The sequence below is a fragment of the Eptatretus burgeri genome, chromosome 6 (genome assembly GCF_056783735.1).
Source record: "Eptatretus burgeri isolate ZD-2024b chromosome 6, Ebu_testis_v1, whole genome shotgun sequence".
Lineage (NCBI taxonomy): Eukaryota > Metazoa > Chordata > Myxini > Myxiniformes > Myxinidae > Eptatretus > Eptatretus burgeri.
In genome coordinates, this window is record NC_140966.1 from 41015315 (window position 1) to 41041959 (window position 26645).

At 43.8% G+C, this 26645-nt stretch overlaps 1 protein-coding gene across 1 annotated transcript in view; it reads left to right on the forward strand.

Moving 5' to 3' along the window:
• Positions 1 to 26645, forward strand: part of HSDL2 (hydroxysteroid dehydrogenase like 2) — a 144955-nt gene that overhangs the window by 14170 nt on the left and 104140 nt on the right. The window contains exons 6-7 of the mRNA XM_085884671.1: positions 7452 to 7550; positions 7660 to 7854. Of these exons, the coding sequence (XP_085740797.1) occupies positions 7452 to 7550; positions 7660 to 7854 (294 nt within the window). The remainder of the gene's footprint in view (positions 1 to 7451; positions 7551 to 7659; positions 7855 to 26645) is intronic.

Consider the following 26645-nt stretch of genomic DNA (forward strand, 5'->3'; position numbering starts at 1 on the left):
GCGCAACCGAGACCGAAATGGCGACAATTGATGGAAATACCCGAGTATTTCATTTTTTTTCGTTCTCACAGACTTCCTCTTATTCCTTTGTGAAAATAACGTGTTATATATGTGAAAACCATTGAATTTATTGCTTGACGGAAATAAAAGCAAGAAACGCGCCCCTCTCATGTACGAACGACCAAAAGACGTCATTTCCGCCCACCATCGCATTCCGCGCCGAAAGACGTCATTTCCGCCCACCATCGCATTCCGCGCCGAAAGACGTCATTTCCGCCCACCATCGCATTTCGCGCCGAAAAACGTCATTTCCGCCCACCATCTCATTTCGCGCTGATCGCCGAACGCTGAAAGCTAAGTTCTTCTTATGCCATCATTCTTTTGCGGCCCCCTGCCACGCTGTATCGAACGATTTCATTCCTTCTGTTTTTTATATATACATATATATATATATATATATATATATATATATATATATATATATATATATATATATATATATATGTATATGTGTGTGTGTGCTTTTCACAATAATAACAAGATTTTTACATTTCAAATATTAAGTATGCTTTTTAATTGTTTTTCAACTGAAAATGCATAAATTGCATATTTTAACATTAGTGTACTCATTTGTTTCACCACACGTGCTGTATTGAAGGATTTCACTTGTTATCATTATCAAGTATTATGCACTTCACATAATTGAATGTGCTATACTGTACTTTTATATGACTGGCAGCGCTACGACATCACCAGGCGATAGGAATTTTCAGCTCCATTATAATCTTATGGGACCACCGTCGTATATGCAGTCCATCATTGACCGAAACGTTGTAATGTGGCGCATGACTATGTATATGTATATGTATGTATGAATATGTAATATATATGTGTACGTATATATATATATATATATATATATATATATATATATATATATATATATATATATATATATATATATATATATATATATATATATATATATATATATATATATATATATATATATATATATATATATATAATATATATACAGTGGGGAGAACAAGTATTTGATACACTGCTGATTTTGCAGGTTTTCCCACTTACAAAGCATGTAGAGGTCTGTAATTTTTATCATCGGTACACTTTAACTGTGAAAGACGGAATCTAAAACAAAAATCCTGAAAATCACATTGTATGATTTTTAAATAATTAATTTGCATTTTATTGCATGAAATAAGTATTTGATCACCTACCAACCATTAAGAATTCCGGCTCTCACAGACCTGTTAGTTTTGTCTTTAAGAAGCCCTCCCTTTCTCCACTCATTACCTGTATTAACTGCACCTGTTTGAACTCGTTATCTGCATAGAAGACAGCTGTCCACACTCAATCAATCAGACTGCAACCTCTCCACAATGGGCAAGACCAGAGAGCTGTCTAAGGACATCAGGGACAAAATTGTCGACTTGCACAAGGCTGGGATGGGCTACAGGATAATAGGCAAGCAGCTTGGTGAGAAGGCAACAACTGTTGGCGCAATTATTAGAAAATGGAAGAAGTTCAAGATAACAGTCAATCTCCCTCGGTCTGGGGCTCCATGCAAGATCTCACCTCGTGGAGCCTCAATGATCATGAGAAAGGTGAGGGATCAGCCCAGAACTACACGGCAGGACCTGGTCAATGACCTGAAGAGAGCTGGGACCACAGTATCAAAGAAAACTAAAAGTAACACACTACGCCGTCATTGATTAATATCCTGCAGCGCACGCAAGGTCCCTCTGCTCAAGCCAGCACATGTCAAGGCCAGTCTGATGTTTGCCAATGACCATCTGGATGATCAAGAGGAGGAATGGGAGAAGGTCATGTGGTCTGATGAGACCAAAATAGAGCTTTTTGGTTTAAACTCCACTTGCCGTGTTTGGAGGAAGAAGAAGGATGAGTACAACCCCAAGAACACCATCCCAACCGGGAAGCATGGAGGTGGAAACATCATTCTTTGGGGATGCTTTTCTGCAAAGGGGACAGGATGACTGCACCGTATTGAGAGTAGGATGGATGGGGCCATGTATTGCGAGATCTTGGCCAACAACCTACTTCCCTCAACAAGAGCATTGAAGATGGGGCGTGGCTGGGTCTTCCAGCATGACAATGACCCGAAACACACAGCCAGGGCAACGAAGGATTGGCTCTGTAAGAAGCATCTCAAGGTCCTGGAGTGGCCTAGCCAGTCTCCAGACCTGAACCCAATAGAAAATCTTTGGAGGGAGCTGAAAGTCTGTGTTGCCCAGTGACAGCCCCGAAACCTGAAGGATCTGGAGAAGATCTGTATGGATGAGTGGGCCAAAATCCCTGCTGCAGTCTGTGCAAAACTGGTTAAGAACTATTGGAAACGTCTGATCTCTGTAATTGCAAACAAAGGTTTCTGTACCAAATATTAAGTTCTGTTTTTCTGATGTATCAAATACTTATTTCATGCAATAAAATGCAAATTAGTTATTTAAAAATCATACAATGTGATTTTCAGGATTTTTGTTTGAGATTCCGTCTTTCACAGTTGAAGTGTACCTTTGATAAAAATTACAGACCTCTACGTGCTTTGTAAGTGGGAAAACCTGCAAAATCGGCAGTGTATCAAATACTTGTTCTCCCCACTGTATATGTATATATATATATATATATATATATATATATATATATATATATATATATATATATATATATATATATATATATATATATACATATATATATTTTGTATTGTTGTAGAATTCCCGCCCGCCCGGCTTGCGAACGACCGCGTCTAACCAATAGCGGTCGCTTCGCCCACCGAACGGACAATCCAGTCGTGACTTTCTGGAACAATGCCAGAAACCAGTCACGGGTGGGTTTCTAATCCCTCCACGGCCCAGTCCGTATTCTACCCGCGCGAAATAGGGTCAATCGCCGAATATCGATATACCTAAGTACCCGCGCGGGTGACCCACCGAGGGACCGTACCTTGGCGAAGGCCTGCTTGGACACGAACTGCTTAAGCGGTCCGTTCCGTTCTGGGATAACCGAGCGGGTATTATCGCCAGACCTCGCCGGACCCGATTCTATTTATCGGTTATTTAAAAACCAACTATATTCCGAGTGCAAGATGGGGCAGTTCAATGAGGGAATGGACGCAATGAACTGGTTTACATTCACACACCGACATTTATTATAATGAAGCACGTATACAATTAAACAAGGCAAAACACGTATGCAATTATACAAGCAACAAAAGCACGACAAAAGAACTACAACCGTCTACTTCTTCTGTACAGTCACTTGCATTTAACAGCATTTCCTACTGATTAGACGGGCCCACGGACACACGTGCGAACACACACACACACACACACACACACACACACACACACACACACACACACACACACACACACACACACACACACACACACACACACACACACACACACACACACACACACACACACACACACACGAAAAGGTTGCAGAGGCCTTTAATAACGAGCTCCAGCTCGGACGACAGGTGAGATGAAACCCAGAGCCTATCTCGAACCTCTCCACCTCGTGTGGTCTTCAAGTTCTTCGGACCCGGGCTCCAGCGAGAGCGAGCTGGATCCAATCGCCGAGCCGTGATCCTTCCCGAGCTCCCGCGAATCCTCCCGCGCTTCTCAACACGTGCTGGTGAGACGAAGCGCCGATCCCTCTCGTCGATGTGTCGCTTCCGCGAGGAACCACCTCCCGCGCTTCTCAACACGTGCTCGTGAGACGAGGTGCCGAGCCTTTCCGTCAATGCGTCGCTTCCCCGAGGAACCACCTCCACGAAGAGGTCGATAAGTCGCACCAAGCCGGGAACCAAAATGGAGAACAAAGAGCTCCACGAACCAAGAAGAAGAAGCCACCATTCGCAGCTCGAGCCGAGCGACCGGCTTAACTCCCTTCCAAACAGGGCAGCTTGAAGCAAAAAGCTCCCCCGAGCCAAGCAGAAACCGAAGCTCACGGAACCGTCAAAGCAAAGAGCCTCCTAAAAGCCTCCTCCTGAGCCAGGCCTCAGCCGAAGCTCACTGAGCCAGCTGAAGCGAAAAGCTTCTGAAGGCCTCAACCCTAACGCAAGCCAAGCAGGACCAGACGGTCCACTGAACGGCTACTCTCAACTCCCTTCTCCAACTCTGCCCTTCCAACTCTGCCCTTGAACAAAAGAAAAAGATCTCCTCTTATCCTTCTCCGCCCCTCCCTCCTCCACGCCCGGTGTGACTCATGCCCTCGTGATCCATCCCCCCCCCCTGCTCAACCACGGGTGGGAGGGAGTTGTTGATATCATGAGTCACAGGACGGCAGGGTTCTTCCTCTTCGTAGAAGAGGGGGAGGGATGTCTCCATTGTTCGTTCCCCAACTATTAAATCGATCCGCAGCGCATGTAATCGATTTCTGAACATTTAAACAATGGAAGGTGAGCTATCTCGGGAACAAGCACTTATCGACATAGCTGACTAAAGGAACCTGTATGTTGTGTGCAATCGAATTCCCAAATTCATAACAGTATGCATATACAGTAAAACCCCGCTCTCTGAACACCCCGATTATCTGAACACCCCGCATATGAATGCGTTTTTGGCCACTCCCGAATTTTTAGAGAGGAAATCTTGTACATAGTGCCCCCGATAATCTGAACGCCTCGCATATGAACATGCTTTTTACCAGTCCCAAACCAGTTTTTACCCCGCACTGTGAACGCTACTCCAACCTTTGAAGGCATCAGTGTGAAACATGGCCATTGTTCAGCCGCGGCTGCATGGCAAACGTCATACAAACAAACGCGTTTCTAATTACCACCCATCGCGCAGTTCGTTTTACTGGACGCAATGGCGTGGATATAAAATGCAGCGGGGTGTGAAGAGATACAGTGACTTAATTAGAACCTGTTTCTTAATTAATCAACCAATAAGCGTCAAGAATTACAATTTCGTCCAATCAGCGACGCCTCCCTCTGAGGGAGGGCACAAGAAGGCCCTGCACACCTCCCTTTCCATCAATCTTCACTTGCTATCGAAGTTCACGCAGTACGATACACCAAAATGCCGAAAACGCATCACGATCTGCCGCTGGAAGATAAAGTCCATCTGGTAAAGGAAGCGGAATCCAAGTCTCAACGCAAACTCGCTGCTGATTTCGGAATTTTGCTGGGCGCAGTGAACGGTATTTTATGTCGTAAAGGGTCGATATTGAAGGAATTCGAAGACGGGGCCCTATCTTCGCGAAGTCGACGAAAAGGAGGCAGTTTCGTAGACATTGACAACCGCGTGTACACATGGTTTCATGCTGCTTGTTCAAAGAGGATCCCTGTCAGTGGACCTATGGTAAAAGCGAAGGCCATAGAAATCGTGACTGCCATTGGTGAGGTGGATTTCAAGGCATCCAACGGCTGGCTTGCCCGATTTCAAGCTCGAAACAAGATATCGGCACGTGCAGTTAGCGATGAGAGTGATGGCGTTGATCAGACTACAGTAGAGGAGTGGAAAACGTGTCTGCCACAGCTATGCGACAGTTTCAAGCCAAAAGACATTTTTTACGCCGACGAGACTGGCCTCTTCTTCCGCGCTCTACCCAAAAGGTCGCTGGTGGAAAAAGGAGACTCCTATCATGGTATAAAGTTGCCAAAGGATCGAATAACGCTGCTGTTGTGCGCTAGTATGACATGCGAGAAACTTAAACCACTCGCCTTCGGCAACGCAGTGAAACCACATTGCTTTTGTAAAATCAATGTCGATTCCCTCCCTGTGTCGTGGACAGCAAACAAACGAGCGTGGATGACCTCGCCGTTGTTCGTTGAATGGTTGAAAGCGCTGGACAAGAAGATGCCAAACCAACGGCGGAGGATTCTTCTCTTCCAAGGCAATGCGCCGTCTCATCCAATGGGTGTGACGCTGACGAACGTGACCATAAAGTTCCTGCCTCCGAACTTTACGTCGGTTTTACAGCCCCTTGACCAAGGCATGATAAGCAACCTGAGGCGTCTTTTCAAACAACGGCTGCTCGATGTCGATCCCCACATATGAACGTGCTGTCGAAGATCGATACCGCTTCAAATGTAAACGAAATCTTGAAGAGCATCAACGCTCTCCATGCTGTTCAGTGGAGCAGCAATGCATGGGATCAAGTGCAGCCGACGACGATTACCAAGTGCTTCGTCAAGTGCGGATTCCCTTTCGAGTCACCCGATAGTGACTGGGACGCTGACGATGACCTCAGCCTGCGCGAGCTCATTTCTCGCGGTGCAGAGATTGGCGTATGTGACGACGTGACCCCCGAGGAATACGTTCGGTGCGACGATACGGTGTGCGACGATACAGTGTGCGTTCATGACTGCGAGGACGACGACTGGGAGAACGATTTAATGCGGAAAGACGATGACGAAGAGAATGTGGACAAAGAGAATGGGGACGAAGAGGAAGTGGAAGACACGCAGGTGACGGTACAAGATGGACTCAGTTGTGTGCTAAAGCTTAAAACTCTCTTTCTGAATCGAGGATGGGCAGAGTTGCTCGCTCCTTTGGAAAGAATCGAACCTTCAGTTCAAGTTCATGTCCTGGAGAATGCCAAATCGAAACCACAGAGTTTTATAACATCTTGGCTTAGAGACAAGTAATTGTATAAATTTCAAATTTTGATTCTCGTGCTGTCAATTTTGCGTTGCATTTTTGATCTTATCAATTTTCTATCTTTCCGTGGCAAATAATTCGAATAATTGTGTTGTTACTACTGAATGCCAATAATTGCATGCTCATTTTGTCTGTGGAATGTGTATTTAGATGTGTATGTATTGATTGAACGACTTTTGTGATCTATCGAATACAGATGACGCGTTCATGGTCAGTTGATACCCGAATCGCCGATAATGTGAACACCCCACATACGAACGCATTTTCGTCCAGTCCCAGAAGTGTTCAGAATAGCGGGGTTTTACTGTATAATATATATATATATATATATATATATATATATATATATATATATATATATATATATCTTCTTCTTCTTCTTTCGACTGCTCCCATTAGCGGTCGCCACAGCGGATCATCAGTTATGATCTGCATAATGATTTGGCACGGGTTTTACGCCGGATGTCCTTCCTGACGCAACCCTGGTTGCCTCTTACGACACAGGGATATGGTACATCTATTCTGACCGGGGCATACACCGGGTCCAGTACACTGGTACTCATTTCGCCAACCTCAGAAGGATGACAGGCTGAGTCAACCTCCTGGTGTGTAATAATTCAAGTGGCCAACGGGACTTGAACTCAGGACCTTTCGGATCCGAAGCCGCTACCCTAACCACTAAGCCAACACCAGGCTGTATAAATATATTATATATGTTTATATATATGTATATATGTATGTATGTATGTATGTATGTGAATATTTAATGAATGTATTTCTATTTTTGTGCAGCATATACCATTTCCAAGTATGGGATGTCTTTTTGTGTGCTGGGAATGGCAGAAGAGTTCCGAAACACGATCAATGTCAATGCCTTGTGGCCCAAAACAGGTATGCTGTCTCATTGTATCCTTCTCCTCGAGTCAAAAACAGGTATGGCATATTACCAGGTTTGTCATATATGAACACCATCCATTGTTCTGCCTGATGTTCTGCCAAGGAATCCATACTGCGGCCATGGATATGCTTGGGGGAGATGGAATCGCTGTTCAGTGTCGCAAGACTGAGATCGTGGCTGATGCAGCCTATGCCATCCTCTCCCGGCCATCTGGATTTTCTGGAAACTTCCTCATAGATGAAGATGTTCTTCGTGAAGAGGGAATTTCAGATTTCTCCAGCTATGCTGTCTCACCTGGTAAGAATATTTTGTGCATTCTGTTAAAACCTGTACTTGCATGGATTATTAAGAGTTAGAAAGAAAGGAAAAAAAACCCCAATGACAACTGTTGAGTTTCTTTCTTTCTTTTTTTTTTTCTTCTTCATGTTGCTGAGGTGAGGTGATGTGTTTGAATTTTTGTGCTGCATCTATATGTAGGTTGGAGTAAACAATGACATTTTGTCGCGTTTTTTTTGGCCCCTCACCACAATAGCCAATTACCATATTCTGGTGTGGAGTTGTCAATGCTAAAGTAGTGCTGGCTTAAGGCCAAATTTAATATGGGGCACCCCAAGCAGTGATGGATGCTCCGCATTTTAGCGAGCATGTTTCGACGCTCTCAATTATCAGAATTCCAAGAGTCATCATTTGAACCCCCACAAATTGTCCAAATGTACTGAAACGGTTTGTGCGCACAAGATGGGCAGATGCGTATGCGGGCCTTCGAGATAAATAAATACACTTTTTATTGGCACAGAACAAAACAAAAATGGAAAAAAAAAACATGGACACACTGAATGAATAAATGAATGAATAAACATGATGCTTAACAGTGACATTAAAACAAGTTCCCCACAAGAGCCCACAGAAACCAGTGAGATAGAGAATGAGCAGCTGGCAGTAATGTCCATGGGAGCAGTGGCTCTGATGGCAGGAGGGCGTGCTGCGAGGGCATTGGCGTGTGCAGCCTCAACAAGAACATCCTTCTCTCCTCGTTGCTGTGCTTCTCATTTGCAATCCTTTCCATCCAGTCCTCGAGCCAGGAGCACAGAGGCTTCACCACTTCTCGCACCCCTGAGGTGTTGCTGTCCAAAATCTCCAGCCAATCACCAGTTACCCCTTGGTCAAGCAACAGTACTTGAACCCAATCGGCTGGCACCTGCTCTGATCCAAGCAGTAATGCCGATGCTGAGCTGTATGGCCCATTGGTGTGCTGCCTTGCTTGCTGACCATGAGGGGTGCTCATGTAGGAGGGTGGAGCCTCTTCCACTGGCTCAATGTATTCAAAGAAGGGACGTCAGAATGGTGTGCTGCTGCGTGGACCACAATTTCTCTCCTTTGCCTGGCCCCTGCCTGGTTTAACACAGAAGAATGAAGAGCCAAAACATCTTGCCCTGTCCACACTCCAGGCCACAAGAACATCTACAGGAGCACAAACAAATAGGATGACATATCCTTACCCATTCACTTTAATACAAAGGTAGAAATGCTACATCCTTACTGTGAATGTAAACTGGTGCAATACTTTAACTCTAATAACTGACCCCCATCCCTCCCCCACCCATGAACATTACAATATTTTACATCTGTACCTTTTGATTTACCATCCCCTTGTACTTGCTTAACTACTGTTTGTCCTTCAGGTGTTTTACTGATTTAGCAATAACAATCAAAACAGTAGGTGATAACTAATGGACTGTTGATGTATGGCAATAACCGAGCTGTTAGTGGTTGATGGAGATTTGGTGCCATCTGCTGGTAGAATTACGGCTCCTGCTCCATGGAGTTGGTTTTAATTACCCTGCATGTGTGAAGCTGAAAGTGGGGTTAAGCAATTGGTTCACTGTCTGTATGTCTGCAGTGCAGATGTTGGTCGATGATAGAGGAACAACTTGATTTTAATTGCACTTTACATTTTGAACACGAATGGGAACACAAATCTGCAGTTTGACGGGACTTTGACTGAATTTGGAAAATTGTGCATCGTTGGGTTTCTTTCTTTCTTTTTCCAAGAACCTAGATTTGGTGGCACCCCAGGAAGACTGAGAATCCTTCAGAGGGCATCCTGATTCACTGAATCAAACGCTTTGTGGAGATCAACATCGGCTGCGAGCAGCCCCTGCCGAAACATACCTCTGCGTTCGATGAGGATCCGAAGAGTAAGGATATGGGAACTGCCAAAGATGGAAGTAAATGCAATGCCAAGCACAAACGCATCAATATCAGCACTTTTGATGACTATACTATTGTCACAGGATTTGGCGATGTAATTGGCATGCAAAAACATCCTCGTGTCCACTTCTTCATCAGAACAATGCAGCTCGGTGACTTCTTTTACTTCAACTCTTCCAATGTGAATGGAGATAACGCAACACAGCTCACCATGCTCTAGAACTACCGTCACTCCTTTCAAGCTATTCACATTGCACTTTTTCCTCATCTCGTAGAGGAATTCTACAAGCTGTTCTTTGTTGTAGCTGTTTGGAAGATACTTTTTCCACTGCTTTGGAATTGGCTGTGCAGGTTTTGAAATCTTGATCTTCTCAGAACCACACCTCAAGAATGTAGCCCATGTTATTTCATTGAATGGTTTTGAAGTCTCCAACAATATAATCATTCGGTGCATAATGTGTATTTTTTTTTTTTGATGATACCTTCAGAACATCATTATTTTGGCCATCAGTCATTACTGCAGTGTCAAATACACATGCATTATGTCACGTGTATTTAGTCGTACCGAACATCTCTGGAACAACAATTTCCATTGGTCAAACATGAATGTTCATGGGTGAACAAGATGAGTTATCCAATCGATGTAGGGCATGCCATGACTATGAATGAGAAACTAATGTTCTGCCAAAGTGAAGAATAACAGCTCGGGCCTGATGCCCCATGATCTATACTGGGAGAACGTCCAGACTTTATGCTCCAGTAGGCAGCATCAGAAGTGCTTCGTCAAGTTTATCCAAAGTCATATGAGTTTTCCCGTTTTTCCTTTTGCTCAGCATTTAGGTCAGGCAGCTCATATGTAAAATGCACCAGTGTGCTCTCTTACGAATCTTCATTGGCAGAAAGTTGGTAAAGTGCTCAGAGATGACCTCCTTTATCTGGCTTTCTGAAACACTCATACCCACCTTTAGCTGTCCCAGACATCCCATCTACTTTGGTGGCCTGATTCCTTTTCCAAATCAAATTATGTATACTTCCAAATCAAATACATCCAATTTGTAGATGCAGTATGATTCATTCTAAGCCCAACCGAAGCACCCTCAACCTTATAATTAACAATATCTTTGAGGAGTAATTGCTTCTCTACCAATAGCTTACTTTACCTTTTCTGCAAACCCGCAACCTCCTTTTTGAGGATGTGTTTTTCTCTTCCTCCATGCTTCAAGCGAAACATTTGATATTGTTGGCGGAACACTGCTATTTGTGACTGAGTTTGATCAGGTCTTGTGAGAATGTCTTTCATCTCCATCGTCACCTTTTATTTAAGTTTGATTGGTTTTCGTGTAAACAAGTTCCGATTAGATTGCATTTGATATAATAATAATAATGAATTAATTATTTTAGTGAGATAAATTCTTTAATTAACATATATATATATATACACACACACGAGGTCCGTCTAAAAAGTAATGGGACTGACTTCACAGAAATTTTATTCCAAAAAATACATTGAAATCACAGCTTGTCCCCTTCAAAATACTTTCCCTCCAGTCTCACACACCCATCCATCCTCTTCTTCCACGCTTCGATTCACCCCCGGAAGGCTTCTCCTGGAATCCTCCGGAATTCCATCGTCACGACCCTTTTGAGAGCCTCCACATCAGGAGATGGGGTCCCCTTGATCACCCCCTTGAGCTTGGGGAATCGGAAAAAAATCACAAGAGGCCAAGTCTGGCAAATATGGGGGTTGCTCCAGAGTTGGCACGTTCCTCTCCTCCAGAAATTGTCGGATGCTCAGGGCACTGTGAGCAGGGGCATTGTCATGGTGGAGCACCCAGGTGTTGTTCTTCCACAGATCCCTCCTCTTGTCCCGGACTGATCTCATGAGGCACTGGAGGATCTCCTTGTACATGTATTTATTCACTGTTTGACCCTGTGTTAGAAACTTGAAGTAGACGATGCCCTTGATGTCAAAAAACGCGATGAGCATCACCTTGACCTACGACTTTGACATCCTTGCTTTCTTTGGTCTTGGTGATGCCGGACTTTTCCAATGACGAATCTGCCGTTTGGTCTCGGGATCGTATTCGAATATCCACGATTCATCGCCAGTAATTACTCTCCCGAGCAGGTCTGGATCTTCCTTGAGGCGCTCGATAATGTCTTGACAGACAGTGACTCTTTGCTGTTTCTGGTCCTCAGCCAACAACTTGGGGACCATCTTTGCGCACACCTTGCGCATTTCGAGATTTTCAGTGATGATGCTCCAGACAGTGTGCTTGTTGATGGAAAGTTCCTCAGCAATCATCCGCACCGTGAGTCGACGATCTGCGCGCACCATCTGCTTCACACGCTCGATGTTGTCCGCCGTTCTGCTCGTTGAAGGTCTTCCAGACCATGGATTGTCTTCAACCTCCTCCCATCCCTCTTTGAACCTCTTGTGCCATTCAAATGCCAGCAAGCGCACGCATGGGCAGAGTGTAACGTAGGCATGGCATCCCTCCTTAGCCAATCGGCAAGGAGCGGGCGTCCCACCATCCCCGTTTGCGACTCAACACGATCGCCATTTAGCACGCGGCCAGAGGGGAGGAGGTGGGCGGAGCCACAAACGACTCGGCTCGGGACTCCGCCCAGAAGGGTGGGAGTTTCCCCGCCTACCGTGCATCTGTCCAATGGAGGGCAGCCAAGGAATTCGCGCGATGGTTCCGGCCACTCAAGAGGCGAGTGTTCAGGGAAAGAGGCCCCTCCCTCCGAGAGAGAAAGGTTGGTGATTTTGGGACGAACAGCAGAGATTAATCTCGTCCTGTCGCCGGCGTCTGCTCTCATCTCATCCTGTTGCTGGAGTCTGGTTCTCCGTCAGCTCCAGCGCGTCTGGTCTTAAACAGTAGGTTTAAGGAGACAGGAAGTTGTCAGAAACAGAAAAGTACTGGTCGACCAAGCACAAATGCAACAGACGTTGAATGAGTGTGTGTATCATTTCAAAAAAGTCACAAAATCAATTTGTCGTGCATCCAGAGAAATGGGACGACCAACCACCACTGTACACAGTATTTTGCAGAAAAGACTGAAGCTTTGTGCCTATAAGGTGCAGATTCTGCAGGAACTCAAACCAAATGAAGGACCCAAACGCAAGGCGTTTGCCTTGGAAATGCTCAGTCGCATTGAGGATGACAAAGATTACCTGAAAAGGTCATGTTCACAGGCGAAGCTTTCTTTCATGTATTGGGGAAAGTTAACCAGCACAATGTGAGGATCCTGTACTCTGAAACCCCCACGTGGTCATTGAACACATACGTGATGGTCTTTAGGTCAGTGTGCAGTGTGGCCTTTTCCATGACTGCTTGGTTGTTTCGTTTTTCTTTGCGGAGGATACAGTGACGTCAACAATTTACATGAACAGGTTGCAGACCTGCAACCCAAGATCATTTTTCAACAGGACGGCGTTCCCCCTCATTGGGGCTTAATCGTTCGAGCCGTCCTGAATGAAAAATTTCCAGGTTGCTCGATTGGCCGAGACAGACCAACCACCTGGCCCCCACGATCACCACACATAACCCCCTTGATTTATATCTATATTTTTTTTCTGTGGGTGTTTGTCAAAGATGCTGTCCACAGCACCAATGTGGCAAACTTGCAGGATCTTCATTCTCGGATCACAGCTGCATGCGCACTGCTGTACGCAAATGCTGAGTCGAACATGGTATGAACTCGTATACTGCCTTGATCTCCTGCACGTGACAAACGGAGCTCACATTGAAGTGTATTGATGGTGTGCACAAAACTTTGAGTTTTTGTATCATATAATGGAAAGGGTATTGTTGTATCTTTTGTGGTTTTAAATATTGTCGTGCCCAGGCCAGTTAAGTTAATTCCCCCAATCCAATTGTCATGGGCAGGCGGTTAACACCGACCTGGCTGGATAGCCAAACGATTCCCCCTGGAGGCGAACAGCCATATTCCTTCGAGATTAGAGTGTGCCCGGGACGGGAGGCAGCGAAGCATGTACCAGAGGCGTTCGCCAGGACGGTAGCACAAGGGTTTATACTCGAACCCATGACAAATGGACAACATAAGCAACTTAAAATAAACATGGGGGTTTAATGAAAATGTATCAAATATTTACAATAGTAATAATAAAACATGAGGTAAATTAAAGCCTAAAGTCGAGGCGCCTCTACGCACGGACATTAATACAGACAAAGGGAAAATATAAGAAAACCCTCCCTTTATTCTGGCACTTAGCTTTGCCTAGAGATGGTCTTTTATGAACTTGGCGATCGAATCACGGCACCTTCACGGGAAATCGCATCCAAAATGCCACCAAGCCACTCTCTGCGGTCATGTACATGAGGTTATTTGTGAGACGGTATTAATCGCCAGGGCTCACCAACCGCCGTGCGACTTCTTCTCATGAGCCAATATGTCGAATGTTCCTATCTTACATGAGGTCCGCTCACAACGATCGCCCACCTTCCTTCTTGAACACTCAACGGGATAATGCCGAGTTTGTGAGAGGTGCGCTCCTCTTCCCCTCTCTCGTAATCGTACAACTTTGCAACTCAGCTGAACAGCAATGGCTCGCGCCTTGCCCAGCACGTGTGCAAATTCACACAGCACGAAGATGGGAATCACGCCGCCTTCTTCACCATGTCCAGAAGCAACCGTAATGCCCTTCTCTTCCAACCGCCATCTCCTCACTCTCTTCTCTCCCGAACCTATTGACGTCCACTGATCAGTCATAAGCCTCGGGGCCTGGCTTGTTGGCACGAAGCCAAGAAGGTGGGGTTTCTGCCTGCTTGGAATGTGCATATCGGTGGTTCTTTTCAGGATGTGATTATTCCCGCGCTTTCGAAGAAAAGCGGGAATATTGTGATTGTCTCCGCCGTCTGTCCGTCCGTCTGTACGTCCGTCTGTCTTACCCTGTAACTCCTACACCGTTTGAAATAGGAACTTGAAACATTGGGACATAGTAGATGTATGTATGGGGAAGTGCACAACACTTTTGGATTTTTGATATGACCCCTTGGGGCCGGGCCAGAGGGCTTGGGGTCATGGGGGTCGATTTAAAAAAAAAAAATTGTCTTGTAGCTTTTTAAATCAATAAAATTTCACCTAGCATTAATGGGACAAAGCAGTGCACGTGGGAATATGCGATGGTGTGCCATCAACAACGTACTTCTAGTTCTTGTTTATCGCCAGGCTTGTAAACGCAATATCGGAGAAGGTCACAGGGGGCAATCGCATACTGGGAGAAATCAGCCTTGATCCCTACGAGGCCGTAATCTATTGGTTCTGCAAATGGCTAGAAAAAAAAAGCTTTTACGCTACCCAATTGCAAACTACATGAAAATGGTTCTTTCCCATAGATTTTGATGCGCTGATTTCAAAAAATAACTTCCATAAGCGATATTCCCTCACGCAGAGGAGTTATTCGACTTTGAAAGTATGGGGGTGGGGGCTGACTAACTAGTCAAGTGAATGCGCTTTTGGCCAAGAAGAAACGTATCTTTGCAATGACAGAGACATTTATTTCTGTCTGATATAAAGCAATAACCGCAACACAAGTATCACATTTCATACCGAGAACATACAAATGCAATGAAAAGCACCATCTCATGAGAAAATTTCATACCAATCATCTTCCTCACTATCTAACAGAGAATCGGCCCCAACTGGGTTGTATTGTTCAGCCAAGTCTTCACACGGATACTCCGACTCCAAACTTCACAAACGAAGTTCAGAACATTCAAATCCTTCTGCTCGACACGAACAACGATTTGTGTTGCATCGGCTCTTTGTACAACGACAGTGGATTAACTTCAGTACGTCTGGCGTTGCAGGGTTTTTCTGCATCCATACAATGGCAAGTTTGCCATCTGTCAAGACCCAGCCATGGCCATTAGGTGAGGGTGCATTCATCTCCTACTGCAGTGCCTTCCGATGGATGGCTGACTGGTAATTTGCATGGAGGGAGTGTTTCAAGAGCGCATCTTTCGTAGGAGGTACACTTTGATCATAATTAGGTCCAACACAGAAACTTCTGTATCTAGCAGTGTCTGTCCAAAACCTTCTGGTTGTACATATGACATGTGGATGCCTGAAGTTTGAGGAATAAGTCATCTGACAAACTGAAGGACTATCCTAGTTAATAGAAGATCTGTTGGTAGTCTGATGATTTGGCGACAAGATCAAAAGGGTTTTTTTTTTTAACCTTTCCCCGAAACGCGCTTACTGTGTCACAGCCAGTATAAACGTGTAGCCCGATTGGAGCATCACACCATTTCGCACTGAGTGCCAATCGGATTGTTTTAATGTCCAGAATGCGTTCTGACCTCTTCATACTACTGTGCAGGTGCAAAGCCTCCACGCTAATCGCACCACTAAGAGAGAGCAGCAGGATAGCTACATCGGTGCGAGAACTAATGAACAGCACCTGAGAATTTGGTTTAGCCTAACTTATGTGATGAGTATGCAACAGAAGCCTTGTGTCTGCTTTTTCGTGGTCACAGGTGCTCAACTCAGGGACCAAATTCACTTGTGCGTTTGAGATATTATGACACATTGCTCCATGTGTCACAAATAAGTCAATCCCATTGAAAAGATCAGCACTCAGGCACCATTGTTCAAAGAAAAATTCATTCAACTGTTCGCTATTCCTTCCATTCGCGAAGAATTTGGAGAGTTTCTCCGGTATTTTCTGGTCCGGCCCAAAAATCTTCCTTATTTGAGACATCGAAGATCGGCGTTCGTGCTCATCTGCCTTTATACTCATCTCTGGATAGCGATCAAACAACCAGTCCATTCATCCACACTTGTGCCGTTTTGCCAAGTCAACCAACTCCGATCCAACGACATTGGCCAATCCGCCATTGGTTTGCGGGAAGCGAGTGACCAGTTTATAAATAAGCGCCATGCCATCAACCAGTACTGTGTCATAAGGAACCACTTCATGCACCAATGGAGAAGTGCATTCACCCTCAATGTGATACATCAGCGTACTCTTGTCTGTTTTAGCCAAAGTGCCATCATAGTATGTGAGGGCATAGGGAATAGGTCCTAAGGAATATGACTATCTCTTTCATGTTCAAGTTTCGTTGTTGACTAACAACCAGCATCATCAGGTACAATTTTTGATCAGCCTTCACTCCAAATTCCTGACCTGCTTTCCAACTGGTAACTGCTTTGGATTGATTTGAGAACATCTTTAATTTACCTAGTGTAATCAGGCGATGAAAATCCACCTTAGTAGAGTTTATCCTGTCTTCCATGAAGCTATGAAACAAGTTTCTCGCAATACCACCACTTCCAAGTAGATTGTTTTGAATGTTGCAATTCGCCACAACGCCTGATGTGATATTAACCAGATCAGGTTGATCTTCAAATGGATTGATCATCTCTTGGAGGCACCGAATGATGCTATTTACGTCATGCTCGTCCCGTACTTTTCGTGTGGAGTCGAGATCTTTCCTGGCTCTGTGATGATCGGTCAAACCTGACAGCACCTCACATGCTCGCAGCACTGCCGATCTATCGCTCTCAGACAATGCCCATCAATTGATCGCATTAGGATTGAGGGTAATGCTGGTAAGTCCACCACTTGTCTTGGCATTACGATTGCAAGTTTGCTCCATCACTTGATCACATGGTGTTGAAGAAAAGCCAGAGCAGTCTTGCTGAACTGTCCAGTGACCAGCTTCTACTTGCTGAAATATTTCTGGATGGCTGTCCTCCAGTGCAGGTTGATCATCTCGGCAAGATATGCTGATCCATATCGCGCATAGTTTATCCAATCAAACGAGAAAAACCAAGGCACCATCTCTTCCCAGGACTTGATGTGGGCTTTCCAATCAGATTCTTTAGCTTGTCATCTCCCTGGTCCTCCACATGAAGAATACACCACATTTTACTATTTTTTTTTAGTCACCTTTATGAGGAAAAACAGTAAAACATTGCCAAATGGCGAAACCGTAACTGCACGCCCGGACAGCGATCCACGATCCACGGTGACATGACATGACAATTATGTGACGTGGTGATCACATCACTCCGCATGTAGTGCATGATCGGTACATGCACCAAATTCAAACATCTAGAAATAATGCTTGTGGAAAAGTTCCTGAGATGGGATCGTTCGTGTGGAAGTTGTGATTTGAGGTGAGAATGACCAATTTAATGCTCCACATAAATTATATTTTAGTTTGCAAGTGGGTAGTGCATGATGAACGTTTTTGAAGGGATATAATATGGCCTATACCTAATTAACAAAGCACCGCTCCTCCCCCCCCCCACCCCCGTGTGGAAACACGTAACAACTTAAGCTGTCAGTTTTTCCTACTTAAATTACATTGAGATGTCTCCTGCTTGTCCATGGGCCATGCTACACCATACAATCCTCACTTTGTCATGAAATTGCTCCATCTACCCCCACAACCCAAACAATATATTAACAAACAAAGTTGTCTGGTTCTTTTTGGAACGCCCTGTATTTGTTCTCAAAGCCTCCATCATCTTCCCATTAAAATATCTCACCTGTCTAATCTCACTCACTTGACAACATTCCGGACATATGCACACATGAAAAAGCACGTTTCTTGGGGTGCTGAACCATGGAAGCAATGTCTAAAAGTATATCCTCACAGCCTCTGTTCAGGGCTTAGCTGATTCAGGGTGAGGCTCAGCACTATTGCGATATAATGCAGGGTTGAAAGTGCAATTAAAATCCACCTCTCACTCTCCCTTTATCACAAAATAATCTTGGGACTCAAAATTCCTTATTAGTTCAGCCAATTGTAATAGCAAGTCATACCTCTCTTTACTTTTGCTTGGAGCATACACTTTGATGAGCATAAACTTAATTGCCCTCCATTCTCAAAGATAAAGTAGCTAAATTTCTCTGTGCAATCTCAGCAAACACCACAGAGGTATTCAAATCTGGTGCTAAAGAAATGGTGCCTTTTTATTAAATGTATCTAAACTGAATGACATGCTGTGAGTTTTGTCAGTGCCTTGTTGATGTCCGTGCCGTACTGTGCCATGTCCATGCCGTCTTGTGGCGATGTCCCACTCCAGTGGACACATAGACATGCATACGACGGACACACAGCATTTGTTGTCTGCTGAGATTATCCCATCTGGGCTACTTTATCTTTTAGAATGGATTGCCGATGCTACACAGAAAATAGAACGAGAGGAAAACAGAAAAGATGACATTTCAAATTTAATTACAATTAGAAGGGCACTCGGTAGTGCACAGTCTTCCGCCATGCAATGCCTGATCCACCAGAAGATATCGGACCCAATACATTGAAATATCCTGATCGTTTTTTTACACGATCTCTCAATGTTGAAGAATCATTTTTTAAGTTAAATAATTCTCATATCCGGATCTGGATTCAGACCTTCACCAAAATCTCATCAATTCATCCTTGTCACACACCCAACACGCCCACCACTTTTTGAGATATCGTGCTACATATCGTTTTTTTTGCCCTATCTCTCAATGGTGAAGAATCACTTTTTAAAAAATTATAGTAGCTGGATCTGAATCTTCACCAAAATCTAATCAGTTTGTCCTTGTCACACACCCAATCTCCCCACCAACTTTCATCCAAATCCATCCATAACTTTTTGAGATATCCTGTACACAAACAGACAGAGAAGGGTGAAAACATAACCTCCTTCCACCTTTGATGGCGAAGATAATAACAGAAACAGAAATTGGGCAAAAGGTTGGAGAATTGAATCAAGAAACAAAACTGAAAACTCCACAACAGTATCAGAGAATGACCAAAGGAGATGCTGCAGCAGCATCCAGAGAGAAAGTTCAACTTGAAGTTACTAACTCAGATGAAATAGCACCTTTGCAAACAAAATAAATAAGAGCAATATGGATAGATCACAATTAGGAGGAGAAAAATGGACAACAGAATGAAGAAGAGGAAGAGAAGGTTTACGATGAACAGCAAAGACTCGAAGATGAAATGGCTAATAAAATGGAGGAAATGAAATTAATATCACCTAAGCAAAGACCACGTTTCCACTGAATAAACAACAATAAACAGTTGACGATACAAGTAAGGAGAATATACTGTTGCGGGCCGGAGGTCCGGTGGCGAGAACGACTGCGAGGTGGGGAAAGTTACGTCGTCTCCCACCAGACTCGCAGAATTGGAAGCCGTCGCTCACGGATAATTCCGTGAGGCGGTGGGTCACTTAACCAAACGTGGACGCCAATACCTCCACCGCGTAGCATAGGGTCTTTTTGTCTAGAACCAATTTCCCTAATTAACCACGCGGTGTCGTCTACCGGGGAACCACGCCCTCGGTACGTCTTGCCCGAACTGGATCACTCTACCAACTACCAACTACCTTTCTGGTTCGGATGCAGCTGAGCGGACCCGCCAAGAACATACCAGCTTGGATGTGGAAATAGATTACCGGGTATAAAAACCCAGTTAAACTCGGATCCGAACCATGCTGGACCAATGAAGGAAAAGACGAAAACGAACTGGGAACATTTCTAATAATGGTTTATTTACAATCAACCTACAAAAGGACTCAGAGCAGACTTATCGTTGGATATACAGGCAAGATTTGCAATGATCAAACACTTAAACAATTCTACTTAAAGATGGCGCCACACACTCAGACGTGCACTCAGACGAAAATAAACCCGGGTGTATTGCAAAGGACCCCCGCAGCCAGAGAGGGAGGTGAGCTGAGGTCGCAGTTCTTTTGGGGTACCTGCACGTTGGAGGGAAGGGATGCTCCGTGGTGCGGCACCTGCCAGTGGTCATGCAGCTCGGCCCACAGCCGCACGCGTGGAGACTGTGTCCGCGAAGGAGCCCGGGTGGAGCAGAGCGGAGTCCCAGACGGATCAGGGCCGCCGACAGGACCCACGAGAGACCCGGTCAAGATCGGGCACCCTCGAACCAGCGCTACAGACCGGCCTCCAAGGCGAGATGTGGGCAGACCCTCCGCGTCACGACCCTCCTTCCTTTGGCAAACCGCGACTCCAACCGTCTCACTCCAACCACTGTCTCGCTCCAATGCTGTTTCTCTCCAACCTCAGACTCCAGCTAACACGGCCGACCCACACAGAATTCTCTCTCTTCCCTCTTAGGATGGTGCCGTAATTTATCTCCCAGCCAAGGACTCTATGCTGAGGATCGCTTCGTAATTTATAGATCTCTCTCAGCGGGGAGGGGCCTTGGTGAAGTTGACGCCACTGTCCGCCCTGATTGGACAGGGCCTCCATGGGTCTGCCCTTTCTGGGTGGGATTTTGGCCATGCCAGGAGAAACTCGCCCCCCCCCCCCACGCGTGTCTGGACTCATCAAGAAGAAGCCACAACACAAAGATTTTGCCCCGGCCAACGGGCCTTCAGATACAGCAGGTGGACAGTGGATCGTGATGGGGGATGGAATATAAAGATTTATTACCCTAACTAAAAAAACATCGCAACGCACCCCTTCGGTTTCCCACTAAACATGAGAAGGGAATCTGTCTACATACATACTTAACGGCATAACTAACTTTGGGTCAGCTGTACGTTTGAATGCAAACGGTTCCTAGAACCGTAACAATACCAAGAAGTCACTAAAATGCTCCCAAAAACCACATAGTCCAAAAGAAATTAATGATGTGAGTTTTGCAGCAGCACTGCATGACCAAGAGAAAATAACAGGCAAAGGACACAAAAAAAATTGATCTGATAATCTGACCAGAAACAAAACACCACCATGGAAACAGACACTTGAGAATGAGAAGCAGAGACTGACTGAGGGTGGAAAAGGGACAAATATAACAATTCAAGAAGGGAAACAGAAGTCCAAAGCTCATTAAAATGAATCGGATGAATAAAAAAGAAATACAGCATATAAAGCAATGGACTAGAACCATTAGCTACCCGTAATAAACTCCAAATACGACAGATGTGGCAACTCCCCCGAAAACAGAGGACCGAGAAATATTTTGGAAAGGTATATTTGAAGACTAAAAAGAACATAACACAAAAGCAGATTGGATACCACACTTGGAAAAGAAACATCAACATCTGCAGGAAATGCAGCCAATGACAATTGATGAAGAGAAAATTAGAAAACGTCTCGCAAAAGTACCGAACTTCAAATGCCCAGGCTCGGATGGGATCCAAACTTCTGGTTAAAGCAACTGCATGCTTTCTACCTTCACAACGCTTGAGCATTTAACAAAGTCCTCAAAGGAGAACAGCTAATGGTTGAATGGTTCACAGAAGGAAACACGACTAATTCCGAAATCTGAAGAAACCCAGCTAATACCCAGCAAATACAGACCAATAACATGCCTACCAACAACTTACAAACTTTTAACAGGTATAATCTCTGATGCAATTTGTGACCACCTCTCTCAACAAGGAGCTTTAGAGGCAGAACAGAATGGATGGATGTAAGAGAGGATGCTGTGGAACAATGTTAAACAAAACCATACTCGAAAACTGCAAGCTCTGACAAACCAACTTATCCACAGCTTGGATAGATTATAAAAAATAGGCCTTTGACGGTATCCCATATGCATGGATTATAAAATGCATGCAATTATACAAAATTGATTCCCAAATGTTCACACTGATGGAGCAATGACATTCTGGAACACAACGCTGATACTAACTTACTTAGAAGAAATGATTGAAATCCCAGGTGTAAAGATACGACGTGGTATCTACCAAGGTGACAGCCTTCCCCTCCTCCTGTTTTGTTTGGCTCTGGATCCACTGAGTAACGTCTTCAATAAACAGGACATGGATGCAGTGTGACATGTAACAGAAAATCACCAAAGAAATGAGAAAGGTGACACAACTACTGTAAATGGATGATCTAAAACTCTTCGCACCGAATGATAAAAAATTGGCAGATCAACTAAAACTGGTAAAGCAGTACTCGGAGGACATTCAAATGGAGTTTGCTCTTAACAATGTGCCAAATACACATTTCTATGAGGAAAAAAACAAAAAGAACAGTCAACATCTCAATCGATTAAAGTACAACAATACAGGAACGAGAAAACGAAGCATCCTACAAATACTTCTGGATAGAAGAAGGTCCCCAGGTACAACACAAAAAAATGTATAAAATAATCGGCAAAGAGTACCCATGCAAAATATGACTAATTCTGAAGTCATCCCCCTCTTCAAGAAACAAAACCAAAGCTATAAACCAATTTGCAGTGCCAGTATCCCAATATAGCTGTGTAATTATAAACTGGCCACAATTGGAGATCACCAATTTTGACACCAAAACAAGGAAACTTCTAACTGTTCACAAGATATTCTACAAACGCCAATGCATACTGACATTGTACTTACCGAGACGAGGAGGAGGCAGTCTTGTGAAGCTTAACCAAGTGCACAGAACAACCTGTGTAGGACTAGCAGAGTATGTGAAAACCTCAACAGACTATTGGATGAGATTTGTGCATGAGAAAGAAAACAACAAACCAGAAAAGGGATCCTTAATCCATTTAGCAACAAACTTCCAAAAACAGGTGCAAATGATCAATACTACACAGGGAAATTAAACAGAAACAAACACAGCCCCAATGATTGCAGATTAAAAAAAAAAAATCAAAGGAAAACTACAAAAATAAGACAAAAGACTGTTAAGATTTTTTTTTTCCTAAAAAAAGAGCTTTACAGGATAGGTATGGAAAAGGAAGGCTCATTGGAATGGCTCAGAAGAGATAAAATTAGTTGGGATGGAGAATGAGTCATCGTAAATGCCCATGCCCAAGGATACTACACTAATGCCTTTAAGAAAATGTCAGGATTGAGCCAATCGGCGAAATGCAGGTTTTATGGGGGAGAAACAAAGTACCAGTCACCTCCTTTTGGGATGTAAAAAAAACCTCATGTCAGAACAGCTATACACAGAAAGACATGACGGTGTGTGTGGGGTCATCCATTGGCACATCTGTAAATATTTCAACATCCCGGTCCCAGAACAATCGTGGAAACACAAACCAAATCTGATCCTTGAAAATGAACATATAATGCTCACACCTGACAAGATGATCCCATCAAGTGTGAACATTCCAAACAAAGCATTACGTCCAAACATAGTGCTCACACACAAAAAGGAAAAGTCAGCATTGTTGATTGAGGTTTCAGTTCCCAATGACTTTGGACTAACTTGCTGCAGAAATCAAGAAAATGAACAACTACCAGGATCTGAAAAGTGAGGTCAAGAGGACTTGGAAATTGAAGAAAGCTGAAATTGTACCAGTGATAGTCGGAACTGCAGGAATAATTAAAGAACACTTATTGAGTTCTTAAAAAGCATTCTGAGGAATATCACTCGAAACGAGTTACAATTGAGGCTGTCAGAGGTTCAGTGAAGATTCTGAAAAGAGCCCTTGGAACAAAATTATGAGAACGACATAAACATTTCAGATATACAAATTATCATTCTCTCTCTTTTCTTGAATGCCAATCGGACTGAATTCAATTTCTCCTTGGGTGGTAATTTATTGGATCTCTGAATTGACGTGATGGCATCTGAGACACTGGAATCTAGGTTTTCGAGCAATTCGTATGCGTTTGGCAAGGTGATGGCAGTGTTAGCCAGCACATCCAGCGAGGTGAGATCGGTCTCCGGCAGCCAACACAGGTGTTTCACTTATTGCTCAAATTGCCTGTGTACATGTGTTGGTATCACGGTAGAGATGGTCTTCCAGTTTTGAGTGACGGCTGTTTCTTTCACTTAATCGTGGGGATGGCATCCTCTCAATCCTGGTGGATAACCACAAGATCTATCCATCTACGTTGTTTCATAACAGTGCTCTGTAAAATGTTCCGATCACAAAAGCGAACATTTTGTCGGCCCGACACAGTTATTTCGGACAATCCTTGTCCAACTTCTGGCAAACTTAGGGTCTTTCAGCTATTTGTGTGGCATGGAACCTTCTCGGTTTGTATTATTACATCCACCAAGAATGCATCGACTTGGCATATTTGTGGAAAATCGAAAATTACTCACCGTTTGAGTTAAATCGTACCACAATGTAACGCGTAGATAGTACAAATATGGCGGTCGACTTCTGAGTTCCACATCATGGCTAATCTTTAAGAAGAAGAAGATTTTGACTTTTAATCGCAAAATTACTTGCTTTATAAATCGGAAAAAGAGATATATATATATATATATCTTTTGTAGGATATCAAGGACTAGATTAGCGTCGAGGTGGTCTGAGTGTTTGGGTTCTCCTTTAACGACATTATTTCAAATGTTCCCCTGTTTTTGAAAAATGAGAAACTAGTTTCCCTTCTGTGTTATTATGGTGCTGTAGTTTCCAAAATTACCATGTTACCTTTGTGTCGCCAGGATGAATGGGCCAAATATATGATGTCTTTCAGAAGAAAATATAAATGGTCATTCCTCTGACAGATGTTGATAAAACTTTGAATGTTGCCTTTAAATTCAAAATAGGAAGATTTAAAAGGACCACTGGAGCTGTTGCTTATCTGGGCCCTGGCCTAATGTTGGAACCCAAATATGGTAGCATTCTGACTGGTGGGTCTGGAGAAGCAGATTTTTGAAGGAATTTACACGATGTTCACAAAAATGTACTAATTCCGTCATTTTGACACACTTCTGGTCACGTGATCGGCATGATCTCCACAATTTACCATCCCTACTCTGGCTTAATATTGCTACCCAAATTTGGTAGCATTCTCACTGGTGGGTCTGGAGAAGATTTTTTTTTTTTGAAAGAATTTACTAAATCCGCCATTTTGGCCTACTTAAAGTCACGTGATGGGAACGAGCTTTGCAATCTCCATTACCAGTCAGGAGCAGAACTTTGCTGCCAAATTTTATCTGGATCGGCCCAGCGGTTTGGTCACAGAAGTCCAAATAGGAGATGGATGGACGGATGGACAGACGGTGCACGATGACCTTATCTGGGAATTCCAATGCCAGATAAGCTAAAAATAGACAACCATGATTACCATGTGTATGTATCCACTGACTCATTCAAATGTTCTGAATGGTGGTGATTTTGGTCACCTTGAATGCTCCTGACCAAAGGCCATTTTGTTGTGTGATGAACCTACTCTTGACGATAATGACTCTTCTACCATCAGTTCCTGTCGCTGTTTCCAATAATGATTTGCATTCTTGTAATCCAGAAAAGTCAACTAACTTATCAAATGTTTAGGATGGTTTCACCCTCGCCTTTCCTCAAGGAAAAGGAAAATCATTCCTGATAATCCAGCACAGAAGCAGTATTGACTTCAAAGCAACAACCCAACCCATAAGTTGTGTAATTTCACTCGGTATTGATGCTGCAATACAAAGCTTACCTGGAATAGACCTGGTATCTAATGCTTGCAAATTTGGTCTGCTTTCATGCGATAGTTATCCATCTCATACAGACTGTTCATTTGACTTCCTGATGATGACTGTTCCATCAGTTAAAGATTCTCCTGTTATGAAGCCTTCAATAACAAAATTCCTGTTATTTTTTTTAGATCCGATCCGATCCTCAGAGCCACGGATCCGATCCGATCAATCAACATTGATCTCATACAGACTGTTCATTTGACTTCCTGATGATGACTGTGTTCCATCAGTTAAAGATTCTCCTGTTATGAAGCCTTCAATAACCTCTGAATGTTGTGCTTAGAGTATGAATGTTGAATCTGCGAATGTTTTAAAGTGTCAACAATGACCATTCTCATGCTGAATCCCCATCAGCAGTGAACACTGAGGAACACTGAGGAACCCTGAGGAACACCATGGTGATCCGTCAAATTTAATATTTGCTGAGACTTTTTTTTCCACAAAAATGATGGATTTGCTGAAACATTTGTAATCCGATGCACTCAACCATTTGGATCTGATAAAA